The sequence below is a fragment of the Notolepis coatsorum genome, assembly GCF_963971535.1.
Source record: "Notolepis coatsorum genome assembly, chromosome: 15".
In the NCBI taxonomy this organism is placed as follows: Eukaryota; Metazoa; Chordata; class Actinopteri; order Aulopiformes; family Paralepididae; genus Notolepis; species Notolepis coatsorum.
In genome coordinates, this window is record NC_140179.1 from 1,070,600 (window position 1) to 1,086,035 (window position 15,436).

General features: G+C 45.2%; 1 protein-coding gene across 1 annotated transcript in view; it reads left to right on the forward strand.

Annotated features, from left to right (window-relative positions):
• pyroxd1 (pyridine nucleotide-disulphide oxidoreductase domain 1) overlaps positions 1 to 15,436 on the forward strand; it is a gene marked incomplete at its 5' end in the record, with an annotated part of 145,045 nt that overhangs the window by 116,450 nt on the left and 13,159 nt on the right. Inside the window, 7 exons of the mRNA XM_084330490.1 lie at positions 1,483 to 1,602; positions 2,870 to 2,998; positions 4,298 to 4,371; positions 6,513 to 6,703; positions 8,256 to 8,353; positions 8,838 to 8,943; positions 13,258 to 13,370. Coding sequence (XP_084186616.1) covers positions 1,483 to 1,602; positions 2,870 to 2,998; positions 4,298 to 4,371; positions 6,513 to 6,703; positions 8,256 to 8,353; positions 8,838 to 8,943; positions 13,258 to 13,370 — 831 coding nt within the window. The remainder of the gene's footprint in view (positions 1 to 1,482; positions 1,603 to 2,869; positions 2,999 to 4,297; positions 4,372 to 6,512; positions 6,704 to 8,255; positions 8,354 to 8,837; positions 8,944 to 13,257; positions 13,371 to 15,436) is intronic.

The window sequence follows — 15,436 nt, forward strand, 5'->3', positions numbered from 1 at the left end:
GAGACAGAGTAGGGGAGACACATGAGAGAAGATTCTTTATTGAGGCAGTAGGAAGGCTGAGAGGGAGACAGAGTAGGGGAGACACAGGAGAGAAGGTTCTTTATTGAGACCGTAGGAAGGCTGAGAGGGAGACAGAGTAGAGGAGACACAGGAGAGAAGGTTCTTTATTGAGACAGTAGGAAGGCTGAGAGGGAGACAGAGTAGGGGAGACACAGGAGAGAAGGTTCTTTATTGAGACAGTAGGAAGGCTGAGAAGGAGACAGAGTAGAGGAGACACAGGAGAGAAGGTTCTTTATTGAGACAGTAGGAAGGCTGAGAGGGAGACAGAGTAGAGGAGACACAGGAGAGAAGGTTCTTTATTGAGACAGTAGGAAGGCTGAGAGGGAGACAGAGTAGGGGAGACACAGGAGAGAAGGTTCTTTATTGAGACAGTAGGAAGGCTGAGAGGGAGACAGAGTAGGGGAGACACAGGAGAGAAGGTTCTTTATTGAGGCAGTAGGAAGGCTGAGAGGGAGTAGGGTAGACATACAGTAGGAGAGAAGGTTCTTTATTGAGACAGCAGGAAGGCTGAGAGGGAGACAGAGTAGAGGAGACACAGGAGAGAAGGTTCTTTATTGAGACAGTAGGAAGGCTGAGAGGGAGACAGAGTAGAGGAGACACAGGAGAGAATGTTCTTTATTGAGGCAGTAGGAAGGCTGAGAGGGAGTAGGGTAGACATACAGTAGGAGAGAAGGTTCTTTATTGAGACAGCAGGAAGGCTGAGAGGGAGACAGAGTAGAGGAGACACAGGAGAGAAGGTTCTTTATTGAGACAGTAGGAAGGCTGAGAGGGAGACAGAGTAGAGGAGACACAGGAGAGAAGGTTCTTTATTGAGACAGTATGAAGGCTGAGAGGGAGACAGAGTAGAGGAGACACAGGAGAGAAGGTTCTTTATTGAGACAGTAGGAAGGCTGAGAGGGAGACAGAGTAGAGGAGACACAGGAGAGAAGGTTCTTTATTGAGACAGTAGGAAGGCTGAGAGGGAGACAGAGTAGAGGAGACACAGGAGAGAAGGTTCTTTATTGAGACAGTAGGAAGGCTGAGAGGGAGACAGAGTAGAGGAGACACAGGAGAGAAGGTTCTTTATTGAGACAGTAGGAAGGCTGAGAGGGAGACAGCGTAGAGGAGACACAGGAGAGAAGGTTCTTTATTGAGACAGTAGGAAGGCTGAGAGGGAGACAGAGTAGGGGAGACACAGGAGAGAAGGTTCTTTATTGAGACAGTAGGAAGGCTGAGAGGGAGACAGAGTAGAGGAGACACAGGAGAGGTTCTTTATTGAGACAGTATGAAGGCTGAGAGGGAGACAGGGTAGATGAGACACAGGAGGGAAGACTCCAGTACGAGTCCCAGACTAGCAGGGGTACACGTGGACAAGTCCTACCACTACAACATGTCTTAAGACTTAACGTAACTGCTCCTCTTTTCCTCTCTCCTCCTGGGCAGGTGTCTAGGACTCTGGAAGAGTTTGATGTTGAGGAGCGTCCACCCAGTGTTCTGGAGGAGAAATACCCCAACCTGACCGTCATCCAGTCTGCTGTCAAGGCCCTCAACACACACACACATGTGAGTAAGGCTGGCTAATATGTTTGGCCTGAATGTCATATCATAATATCTTTTCTTATTTTTGGCAATATGATATTTGATGGTATTTGTATTCTAATATAGATCACACAGACTGTAACAATTTACAAAAAAGTCTGAAACTGGACAATTTCATCTTCAAATCAGTGAATGAATGAATGAATGAATTACTTTTATTTATATAGCACCCTTCACAGCACGAATGCACAGGGTGCTTTACAGTACACTACAGCTTAAAAAACACAACAAAACAACAAACAAAAATCAGAAATAAATGACAACAACAACAGACAGCAGTTAAAAAACAGTGAAACCAGATTAAAAAAATGTAGAATAAAATAATTTGGATAAAATCATGAGTCACTAATTAAAAAACAAAACTATAGGAACAGTGAGGACAAGAAAAGAGTGCCTATGTATGACCAAAGGCCTGTCTGAACAAATGTGTTTTTAGTTGTTTTTTAAAAGAGTTTTCAGTGATCAAATTTCAAGGATACTATCGTGGACATTTTAAACTGACACCTGCACCTGCTCCTGAACTAGCACCTGTATCTGCCTGCCTGCTGTGGCTGTTTTGTTTTACCGTTTGTCTCACCATGTTTTAACTTGTTTTAATCTTGTTCTGTTTTTACTTTGTTTTTCTTTGACCCCCTGCCCCCTATATCTCAAAAGGCTGTGCCATTTGCCAGGTCGCCATTGTAAATACGAATTTGTTCTTAATGACATGCCTGGTTAAATAAACGTTAAATAAAAATAGAATGGGATTTGATTTCAATATACATACACTGTATATATATATAATACTGTAGTTTGCTTTCATGTAATACGTCACATCAGAGGTTGAGCCATTGTAGTGTCTGTTATCTGTCCAGCATCGCCACCTTGTGGACAAGGTGTTTCACCGCACCATTAGTTGGACATGGTAAATTAACTGCATTTACAGTATATCACGCTTTTATCCAAAGCGATTTGCAACTTATGCCTCACATTCACTCATACATTCACACACCGACGGCAGAGGCGACCGTGCCAAGGTGCCAACCTGCTCATCGGGAGCAGTTAGGGGTTAAGGGTCTTGCTCAAGGACACTTCAACGCACTGCCGGGAAGAGCTGGAATTGAACTGGGAACCTTTTGATTACCAGACGACTGCTCTACCTCCTGAACCACTGACACCCCGGGACATGATTGATAAAAGGGTTAGCAGTGTATTCGCTCGTATCAATAATAGCATTTCTTTCTATTCTCAGACCCTACAGACTGTGGACGGCCGGACGGTGGGATACCAGAAGCTGTGTATCTGCAGCGGGGGCAGACCCAAGCTCCTAGCCCAGGACAACCCCTACGTGCTCGGGATACGGGACACGGACAGTGCCCAGGTACGGCCAGGGCCTTTATTATGCAGGAAGACTCTGAGGTCGTCTGACCTCAAACCATATCGACTGAAGAGCTTTTCAACCGCATCATGAATGAGTGGGCTGTGTTCGTCTGGCTGCCCCACTCGGCTGCAGCGTTCCCCCCTGGTGCAGTTAATTTCAACTGGCTCCAATTGTGCCACAGAAATGTGTTTCTTTCCTCAAAAGCAGCCAAATATGTCTTTTTGACCCTTTTCTTTTCTTAACCCGTATGTGGTGTTAGGGTCTCCAGCGACCCGTTTCAAGGTTATAATATGTAATAAATACCATGTAGTTGATTTTGTTAGAACAAGGCTTTATGATATCCTCTCTGAAGGTATCTGCAGAAAAAAAGGTACGACTGTGGTGTTAGGGTCATTCATGACCCGGCAAGGTAAAACTATACTATAAAAATACTAAATATAAATAAATAAAATAATAATAAATATACTAAACTTTTTTTCAGAAGTTATATTCTAATATTGTTCTATTATAGTCAGAAAACATTATTATCTATGGGTATAATATGGGTATAGTATATTATGATTGAACAACCTCATTTTCATCTTAAAAATAAGGGACATGATGTGTCTCGGGGGCATAAAATCTAATTACAATGGGACTATATGGTTATGAATGCATATAATGTTAGTTAGGATGTAGTATTAACTATATTGAGTGATACTCCTTTCTCTTTAGTGGTCAGGACTGAGTTAGACCCCGAGTCAACATTGACCCGCTAACAACGGTCAGTGGTGCCAATTCCTAACAACATGAGGGTTAAAGGAAATATTTGTATCATCTATAGGTTTGAGACATTCTTTGTCTGTTGCATGATCGCCTGACTGCATTGAGTCGCTGCCAACTTGTTCATCCAGATTCACATTCAGATTATTTTATTGTCGCAGCACACATTCAGAAATACGTGAGATGCTTGTTTTTCCCGGCTCCTCCTAATAGATTTGTAGACAACAATATACAACGATCCATACAAATGATACAATAAAAAATAAAAGAAACAGTGGCTAAATAAAAAGCAGCAGTGTGTGTGTAATAAGTGTGCTTGTGTGGTCACTTAATGTGCTTTTCACAGTCCAGTTCACAAATATTCCCCCCGCCCACAAGGTTCAGAATTGATCCGCTTGATGCCAGAGGATAAATAGAGTCTAGGTTGAACATAATCATAATGATCATCTTTTAAGTGAATCCAGTATGACTACTGTGTTTATATATAAGGGCACACGGGTACATGCTTACCAGTTTTACCCATGATTGTGCTTGCAGGAGTTTCAGAAACGCTTGTCCAAAGCCAGGAGAATCGTTGTGGTTGGCAATGGAGGGATTGCCTTGGAACTAGTGTGAGTACAGCATGCTAAAACTGTAATGTTTAATAATTCATATTTCTTCTTCACTTTCACCTGGACTTTATACTTTTTAGACGCAAAGCACCTCATAGGATGGAATTCTCACTCACTCACTCACTCAAATCAAATGCTAAATGATGCAGATCGCTCTGGGCAACTGTGTAGAGCGGGGATCAAAGTACATTTACATTTAGTCATTTAGCTGACGCTTTTATCCAAAGCGACTTACAAGTTCTGTACGACAAGCCATCAGGAAGGGCACAACTCTATCAGCTGAGTAACAATGTTCATCAAAGTGTTGAGTGCTACAGTGTAGGTTAGTTTATTAGGACAAGTGCATGACAGTATGGTTAGTTAGGGTTAGATAATTTTTTTTTTTTTTAAGTAAAAAAGTAAGTAAAAAGATCAAACGATCCAAAAACAACTTTTTACGTTTATGGCACTCAATGGTCGGCGGCCAAACACGTAAATAACAAAACCTCCTATCTGCATAAAAAAGTGGGGGAAAACCTCCTATCTGCACTTTGCGAGGCACTAATACCTGGTAGGTATGGTTAAAGGGGAACTATTTTACTATTTCTTTCACTATTTGGGCACTTTTACACAATTCCTGTGAGTCTATGGAACACCTCTGTAATATATATATTTTTTTTTTATTCATTGTTTTGTATTTCTAATCAAGTCCTCAAAAACAGCATTTTTCTACCTCAAGATCTCGAGCCGTTTTGAGCCTGGGCTCCTAAACCACTGCGCCGCCTGAACATTAACATGCAGCGGAGTCTCTCTGACATCACATATCATCACATTTTCAAATGACTCAGTTCAGTGAGGGTGAATATTGTGAGAGGAGAATTGGAAGAATGCGCCAATATGAGAATTTTGAGACATAGATCATATTAATATAAGTTCACATAGCTAGGAAACAATGCTAAACACTCAAAAAAGCCATTTATAAGATAGTTCCCCTTTAACACATTGGGTGCCACGCCTTTTTCGGGCCCCATCTATTCACTGCCACGCTTTAAAAGATAGGAGTCCGTCACCTTGTTTGTAGAGCTATAACTATATTCTATATTATAGCTATGGATACAATACTATGGTCATTTGACAGTGACTTTCTTCCGGTCAAGATGCAAAAAAGAGAAGATTTTTCCATGCATACATTCGCGCGTTATACCGTGGTCAATATAAGTATGTTTTTAGATCGGTCTGGGGTAATTCCCGAAATGCTGAGGAATAGTCTTATGCGTGTATTATACTATAACTGTTGCCGTTTCTTGCCTGGACCCGCTATTATTCTCAAATCAAATCTATATCATAGGTATTATGTTTCATCATGAATGCATGAAAGGGGGGGAGGGGGGGGAGGGGGGGTCGTTTTTTGATGCTTTGATCATCACCAACGGCATACGTTGTGGACTAACGTTACACACACACGTTCGGATCGAAGTGAAGACATGCTTGGATCAACGCAAGATTGATATCATATAGCCCTTACCTTGACTAGGATGTACCCCAAAAAGAATATTCCAATTATCTGATCGCGATTCCAAGTATTGATGTCCATCGTGTCGCCAACATAATCCACCACACATCATGCATCGGGAACATTTGATTCTTCTCAATCCGACCGTTATATAACCACTCCCCTTACCTGAAAAAAAAGCCGACCCGGAGACATTAGATCGACGCACAGGCCAAGATACATGGTTTCAAAGGGTGCTCGATACCGCCGTCTAGCTGGATGCGGCCGGTATTGCACTTTGGCGACCTCAGACCCATTCCCTATGGTAACACCAGGCTCCCTGGATGGATAATGAATAAAAATATCGAAAATATCGAAAAAAGGAAAAACAATCCAAAAACGTATTAACACGTGTTTGGCACTCAACGGTTGGGGCCCAGAAACGCATTATCACGTGATTGGCACCCAATGTCTTAACAGATAATATAGTCCAAAAACAGTGTATTGTATTTGGGTCTCCTTAGAAAATAACATTCTGCAAGAAAACAACACGAAAACATTTGCATTTTTCAGATAGGAGGTTTTGCTGTTCGGCCATCGTCATGCTTCACATCTATGACACCGTGTGTCCTTGTTGGTGATTTGTTTGTGTGGAACGTGTGTGGTCCAGGTACGAGGTCGAGGGCTGCGAGGTGGTCTGGGCTGTGAAGGACAAGGCCATAGGGAACACCTTCTTCGATGCGGGAGCCGCCCAGTTCCTCATCCCCTCCCTGGAGGAAGACAAGCCAGAGAGGGATGCTCCCTGCAAGAGAGCTCGCTACACTACAGAGGAGGCTGGGGGGTTACTGGCTTTCACAGCAGGTCAGAACCACAATAAGACTCTCACTTTGTGGGGTGGGGTGGGATGGGTGGTGGGGGGGGGGGGGGGGGGTTGGGGGGTAGTTATAGTCTTTTGAAGCGGTTGCCAATGGTTAGTGAAGCAGGCTTGTGACCAGGAGGTCGCCGGTTCGATCCCCCGGACAGGTAGGAAAAATCTGGAAGTGAATGAATAACTCTCTCCCGTCCCTCAATACCAACCGCTGAAGAGCTCTTGGGCAAGCCACTTAACCCCCAACTGCTGCAACGGAGCTGCTCAGTGGTCAACAGCGTCAGACTGTGGTTGTACTTGGCAGCTCCTAGTGGTCAACAGTGTCAGACTGTGGTTGTACTTGGCAGCTCCTAGTGGTCAACAGTGTCAGACTGTGGTTGTACTTGGCAGCTCCTAGTGGTCAACAGTATCAGACTGTGGTTGTACTGGGCGGCTCCTAGTGGTCAACAGTGTCAGACTGTGGTTGTACTGGGCGGCTCCTAGTGGTCAACAGCGTCAGACTGTGGTTGTACTGGGCAGCTCCTAGTGGTCAACAGCATCAGACTGTGGTTGTACTGGGCAGCTCCTAGTGGTCAACAGCGTCAGACTGTGGTTGTACTGGGCAGCTCCTAGTGGTCAACAGCGTCAGACTGTGGTTGTACTGGGCAGCTCCTAGTGGTCAACAGTGTCAGACTGTGGTTGTACTTGGCAGCTCCTAGTGGTCAACAGTGTGTCAGACTGTGGTTGTACTGGGCAGCTCCTAGTGGTCAACAGTGTCAGACTGTGGTTGTACTTGGCAGCTCCTAGTGGTCAACAGTGTGTCAGACTGTGGTTGTACTGGGCAGCTCCTAGTGGTCAACAGTGTGTCAGACTGTGGTTGTACTGGGCAGCTCCTAGTGGTCAACAGTGTCAGACTGTGGTTGTACTGGGCAGCTCCTAGTGGTCAACAGCGTCAGACTGTGGTTGTACTGGGCAGCTCCTAGTGGTCAACAGCATCAGGGGAATCTCATAAATTGTTCTATGAATAAATACCCATAACCCTCCGCATGATGTGGCCCTATGCAGAACTGCAGACACATGCAAAACGCTGACGCATGAAATCAGCGTTCGCCTTATTGTCTACTGTAGTGTACTGTATTTGTGTATATGTGTGTGCGTGTTCACCAGTTGTTTTCTGAAATCAGGCATTTGGAACAGGGCATCTGACAGTGCATTTACATAGTGAAGGTCGTGTGTGTGTGTGTGTGTGTGTGTGTGTGTGTGTGTGTGTGTGTGTGTGGGTGTGGGTGTGGGGGTGTGTGTGTGTGTGTGTGTGTGTGCGCGTACGTACACTTGCTGTAATTGTCTGGCAAAACTACAGATCCACAAAGAACTAAAATAAAAAGAACCAAACAGCCGGCATGATTGTGTTCAGGTTCTGCCGTTCTGCAGGTAGCCAGGCCATGGCAGCCAGAGACTATGCTTTCTGTATCCAATGTGCTTAAACCATGTTGAACCTGAAATATTTGAATCTTGCACATTCTAATTGAAGTGGATTCAAATAAAGCATCTTGTGTGTGTTTCCAGGTGACAGAGACCGAAGAAGACGTGCCGTACCCACAGAGTCGGGCAGCGCCCTGGGCCCAGATTGGCACGAAGGGATTCTTCTGAGAGGTGCAGAGAAGGTGTGTGAACACAATGTATTTGCCGTGCAGTGGGTAACACTGTCGCCTCACAGCAGGAAGGTCCTCCTGGGTTTGTTTCCCGCTTGGGGACCAGGTTGCCGGGTTGCCAGGCGGGGTATCTCCCGGGCCTTTCTGTGTGGAGTTTGCATGTTCTCCCCGTGGCTCGCAAGGGTTTCCCCTCCAGAAGAAGAGATAAACCCCGATGGAAAAACAAGCAGAACAGATAGCTAACGTCCCTGACGAAGACGGACAGGAGCACTTGGATTTGCTTCTGTTTTGAACGTGGAATTGAAGAGTTGGTTCCTTTCGACTCCCAAAGCAAGAGGCGGGAGGTGAAGTTGACTCCAGAAATACTGGAGTTGTGCCCAGCGCCGTTACACCCTCTTCATCCTCCCCAGAGCCTGTCTCACCTCTGTCTCTATGTCTCTCTGTCTCTATGTCTCACCTCTCTGTCTCACCTCTCCGTCTCTCTGCTCGTCTCCAGGCGTCCCACAGAGTGTCGGTGGAATACCAGTGTGAGGTGGCCAGGATCTACACCCACCAGGAGCTGCTCAAGTCCCCTGAGAGACAAACACTCCTCTCTGATGATGGTGAGAAGCACCTTGGCCACTCCATGTCTATCTACCGTATGTCGGGGGTTACGGCCATGACACATGAGGGAAGGGGAATGGATGCTGAACGACACCCACGTTGGCGCTGGATGCTCGCGGTGTGGAGCTCCATGCATGGCTCGTAAAAAATCGGTGTCAAGGGTATTTTCTCAGCGCTCCGAAAACAGACTCCATTAAAGATACACTAGGAAATTCTAATTTAATACATTCAAGGTGTGGCTGGGTAGTGTAGAGGTCTAAGCACTCGCCTGCCACCGCAGAGACCCGATTAGTAGGGATGTCCGATATTATCGGCCTACCGATATTATCGGCCGATATTGGCATTAAAATGTCATATCGGAAAATATCGGTATCGGTTTTCAAAATAAAAAATAAAAGATTTAATTTTTTTTACATTTCTATAACATTTATTTACCCAGGCAAGCAAGTAAGAAAAAATTCTGATTTTATTTATTGTCAAAAGTATGCATAATGTTTTGTTAATTCCACAACAAGAGATATGTAATGTTAATTACCTGAAATGATTCCGTTTTTTGGGGGGGAAACCCCGGATATATCGGTATCGTTTGATATCGGTATCGGAAATGAAGAGTTGGACAATATCGGTATATCGGTAAAAAAGCCAATATCGAGCATCCCTACCGATTAGTCATCACTACGAACACAATTGGCAGTGTCGGGGGGAGGGGGGGGGGGGGGTCCTGGTCATCGTAATAGCGATTCCTACTGTTCAGCAGGGAGGGGATCTGGGCGAGACAGCTGGTGAACCTCTGTGCGAGTTACGCTCTCCCAGTAAAACTCGACTGTAGCTGTCAGGTGAAAAGAAGCGTCTGGTGACTCCACATGTGTCGGAGGAGGCGTGTGGTTAGTCTACACCAGGGGTCGGCAATTAGGTCTGGCCACGGGCCAAATTTTCCCCAAGCCATTGAATGGCGGGCCAGGACCAAAAACAATGGCTAATTTAATATAATGATAGTGAAAAATGCAGCACCGCGGTGGGTGCATACACATAATAATAATAACTTTATTTGTATAGCACTTTTCATACAGAGGTTGCATTTCAAAGTGCTTCACAACAGTAAAAAATACAGGCATAAGCGAGCATGATGCACTCGCAAATGTGGGACCCTGATGTAAACAAGACAAACATCTTTCTCTGGTCTGCATCCCCTTAACAATTGTGTGTATTGAGCCGTACTGTATTGTACACATTCTGCAATCTGTTAAATAAAGTTTTCATTCATTCATTCATTCATGAACAGCAGATCAGCTGTTGCAGATCACCACGGCGGGTGCATAAGTAACACATGAACAGCAGATCAGAATGCATGAAAACACGACTCACCATAACTGCCCTGGGCTTGTTCAGTCCTCCAAAATCCATGCTAATGTTTGAAACATGTCACATATCCACTCGCCGCCCTCCAATTCCAGATTGGCGTTGAATGCAGCTACTTTATCTGCCAACTTGAACACAGTTGTCATCATTGCCTCATTTGCTATCTTGTCGCCACATATTATGCAGAGAGGACCTCGGCACGCAAGAATCACAGACCTGTTGCGATAAACCCGTATTTTAAGTATGACTCCTGTTTATTAAAAGAAGCTTTATGTGTCTTGGAGGTCGTAGGCTCCTCCTCTGGCTCCTCAGTTGGTATTTCTCCGTTGCAAAGAAGCGATCCAAAGACGTTTGTTTTGTTTTTTTTAACAAATTTTTGCTAACGTTAATTGCTCGCATCTCGAACACGGAAGTGAAAGTGCGTTAGGGAAAATATACACGCGGCCCGGTGGGACTATTCCATTGGTTCTCCCAGTCCATGTGACCATTTCTAGCATTTCAATTGGCTATACTGACAGACATAGATATGATGAATAGATAGATACAGCTTCACAAAGACACTCTGGCGTCACGAGTGAATATTTCCATCGCGTAAAATAAATATCATATTCTCAAAATAAACTAATAATTGTCACGGTTCCCCGTATATGAAATGGAAGTGACTTGCAACTATACTGCTGGTAAAATCACTGTTTATTGCTAGTTTTGCATAGTATTACATTCCACTTCTATAAACAATCAAAGTCCTACCGTAAGAGCCTCATACGGGTCAATTAAACCTTTTTGATTAGTCTTTCCTTCGAGCTAAGTTGGACTGAACATTTCACTGTCAAAACGCAAACGTAAACAAGGTTGCGTCGCAACACGGTTTTCAAAATAAAGGTCACATATACAAATACCTCTCAATTCTTATTAAAAAAAGTCCCGGATATACATAAACATTAATTGGCATAGATCTCTATAAACGGCCCAACACATTGATCACTTTAGGCACACACTGAAACCAGTAACATCACAAATATGAAGCAGGTAATTACCCATAAAAATAATAAACCTTTCATGGGGTTATTTACAATAATAATAATATGATTTCTAAAGCACTTTTCATTGTGAAACAAATGTATGCAGAGTTTCTTGTCCTCCTGATTAATGCAATGGTGATCTCATTCAAGGAGCACTACACAAGCGCGCGCACACACACACACAGTTTGTTGTTTTTGTTCTATTAGTGATTTACACACTTTCTCAGTTGGTTCATTATAAAAGATACAAACCTGAAAACAAACGCACTTAAATGTTAAATAAAAGGACCACAGTAATGAGGCAGGAGGAACATATTTTTTTAATAATGGTAAATTGTTATTTAAAAATGTGCCCCTAAAAAATATTCTTTGCCCCTAAATTTCTCAAGTGTTGTTATGGTTTGAAACCGACCCCAATAGCACAACACAAGACAGGTATGAGAGTAAGCCAAAACAGGGCAATATTTATTCTGTAACAAAAAGCGGCACAGTCCCTTTAAGGGAGAACACAAAAAACACTAGAGTCCATGAAATATGAAAACTGCGGCACTGTGCCTTTAACAGGCGAACAGGCTAAGGGACTAGGGGCACTGGAGAGGGGGACAGGGACAGAGGCCCGGAGAGGCGGGCTGGAGACAGGGACAGAGGCCCGGAGAGAGGGGCTGGGGACGGGGACAGGAATCCAACGGCGGAGGCCGGGCACGGGGACAGGGGTCCGACGGCGGAGGCCGGGCACGGGGATCCTCTTCCGTCCCTACACCGAGTAGGGCTCTGCTGCTCCGAAAGGAATCCTCCTCCTCCTCCTCGGATGCTGCAGACGGGCAGCGCAGAACAAAGGGGGTCCCAGGGGACCGGGGCGAGAACACGCCATCCTCCCGTGGAAAGGGAGCGATGGCGAGCCGGGGTCCGAGGGAGAACACGCCATCCCCCCGTGGAATAGGGAGCGATGGCGAGCCGGGGTCCGAGGGAGAACACGCCATCCCCCCGTGGAATAGGGAGCGATGGCGAGCCGGGGTCCGAGACCGGAGACGCGGCAGGTGATGGTAGCAACAAGATGGCACGACGTCTGGAGTGAGAACAAAGGGATCCTCCCGTGGAAGTCTAGAGAGCGAAGACGATGTCCCACTCCAGGAAACGGCAGTAGATGGTAACGTACAGAACCAGCGTACAGAACCAGCGTACAGAACACAGAACGACCCGACAAGGACTGGAGGGGAGTCTGCAACCTAACTACTCTCCCGAGCTGATCGCAAACTCCCAACAGGTGCGTGAAGGTAGAGGAACAAGAATGTCTAAAGGTGGGGGCTGGTGAAGAGTAGGAGACAGGGAAAAGTCCTCGCAAGGGTGGGGGCTGGTGAAGAGTAGGAGACAGGGAAAAGTCCTCGCAAGGGTGGGGGCTGTTGAGGAGAGTAGACAGGGAAAAAAGGTCCAGGGACAGGCGAATCCTCACAAGTGTGCCCCTAGTGAAAAAGCTTAGCGTACAGCCCTGTTCTACAACTATCCTGCACAATTGTACAGCCCTGTCCTATATTATTGTATTGTATTCTATTCTAATTTAGTTTATATATTCCATTCGATTTTATTCTACTTTAATTGTCTGTTACAACTAAACAACTAAATTGGGGGCAAATGATAAAAGACAACAAAAAAAGTGTTGATGCACTAAGACAAATTCCTTGTATGTGCAAGCTTACTTAACCCTTTCACTGCCGCACTACCAAACGGTTAACCCTTTCACTGCGACAATACACAGAATGTCTTTAACCCTTTCACTGCCACACTACAGAAGGTTAACCCTCGGTAGTGTGATAGTAAAGGGTCAACCTTCTGTAGTGTGGCAGTGAAAGGGTTAAAGACATTTCTGATTGTGATTCAGAATCTGACATATACAATAGAATGTCATTCCTCCATCTTTTCCCCCCCTTTGCGTAGCATCCTGGCCAGTCTACGTCCAGCTGACCAATGGGAAGACGTTTGGCTGTGACTTCCTCGTCAGCGCCACTGGCGTGGTGCCAAACACAGAGTCATTTCTCCACGGGAACAACGTAAGGAAGGTTCTTCATGATCTGTAAGAAAATGTTGGATGTTTGGGATTGAATGTGTCTCGGCTCACACAGTAGCTCAGAGGGCTGTGGCACTGGAAGAAGCTTCTATCCCCAGGCCATCAGGCTGCTAAACGAACAATAATCGCTAAACGAACAATAAACACTATGCAACAACCATCAAATGCACACAGCACACACACCCACACGCACACACTCACTCAAACAAACAACACACTGCAGCACCCACTCTCCACACTTTAGATCACACAAACACACTTACACTTTATATTTATTGATAAAGGATTTGCACTACAACTCGTACACCTACTGTGAATTGTACCTAAATTGCACCTCGTCCCATTTCTCCATTTCTGCCTTGCACTATATAGTATTATATATTAGTACACTGCACAGTATTGTATATTGTATGGTAACTATGTCTATTCTGCATCGAACATTGTACATATGTCTAAACTGAACACTGTGACCTCATTTTTTTACTTCTAATTTTACTATGTTATTTTATTTCATACTTATCTTGTCTTGCACAGTCTCTGGAGCGCAACAGTAAGAAGCATTTTGTATAAAAGTATTCTGTACTTCTGTATGACAACTATTAAAGAAACTTGAAACTTGAAACTTGAAACACTATGTGCATAGATACATGGCATCGTGGGTTCAAGTCCGGGTCACGACCTATGTTACATTCTCGCTACACTAGTCTCTTCATGCAGTGGAACCACTGCACCAGCTTGTGAATTTGTAGCGCCGTCGTCTAAAATGTCCAATTAGTTAATCTACTATTGGTCACTTAAAGGGGCACTTCACCGGGGAAAAACAACGCTGATTTATCTCAATCCCTATAGAGTGTTTGCACCGACGTCACGATTTGGTCAGTAACCCATGTGCTCAGCCATTATGGCGATAAACATCGATGTAAACAACGGGTGATTGCATGCTGAATTTAAGACCATTTGAACATGTCTAAACCCAAAAAAAAGTACAGGAAAACGCGTGGAAGCTGCTAGAACATACAGAGAAGGACTTAGTCGGCAGGAAAGGGCGCGATATTCTCTTTTTTTTATCCACTTTTTCTCCCATTTTTCTATTTTTCTCCCATCCCAATTTCGTATCATCCAATTCAACCCTCCCCTGTCACGAACGCTGTTTCTTGCCTCCCACAAGCCGGCTGCAATGTGGACTAAGTCATACATAGCACAAGTCCCCTCCGGTACTTGAGGTAACAGCAGTCGCATCTTTTCACCTGCGCAGCTCGATCTCTCAGTGGCGAGGAGTAACGCGTGGGAGGCTCACGCTGCCCCCGACACTTCCTGATTCTACTGCGCAGGCGCACCAACCGTCCTGTAGGAGTCTCTGTCCACAACGCCCGATCCCCACCCATCAGTTTCCCACCCCCTAATACGGCCAATGTGTATTAGTATGAACGACCAGCTAAACTGAAAGCAATGTGGAGCGCTGGGCTCGAACAGGTGAGCCCAGCGTCTCCGCATCCGTGGCGAGCGCCTTGCCCACTACGCCACGTAGCCGCCCAAGGGCGCGATATTCTGATGAACTCAGACTAATAGGCGGTGACGATCCGTACGAGCTGCTCCTTCAGCTTGGAGGTACGGCCCGACAATTCTGCCTTCTGTTGCCCATCCCGACATAGTGATCTCATTCGTTTTTTCACCAAGCCCATACACAGATGAAGACATTAAATCTTACAAATGTTTGGATGCCTATTCCTACTATTGCCTATTGCCTGGTGTGTGGATGGGTGAGCGAGGCACGGTATCAGCTCATCGATGACATGTCAACTGCCTCCACGCCATAAAAACCTGGATGTCAACCAAATTACTGAAACTCAACAGCAAAAAGACAGAGCTCATGGTTGTGGCCCCCAAGGCACTGCTCGGGAAGGTTGGAGATCTCCTCCTCCACGTTGACGGCTGTTCCATCTCCCCGTCTCTCGAAGTCCGTAACCTGGGCGTCACCCTTGACTCCACACTTTCATTTCACTCCCACATCAAATCCGTCACCAAGTCTGCCTTCTACCACCTCAAAAA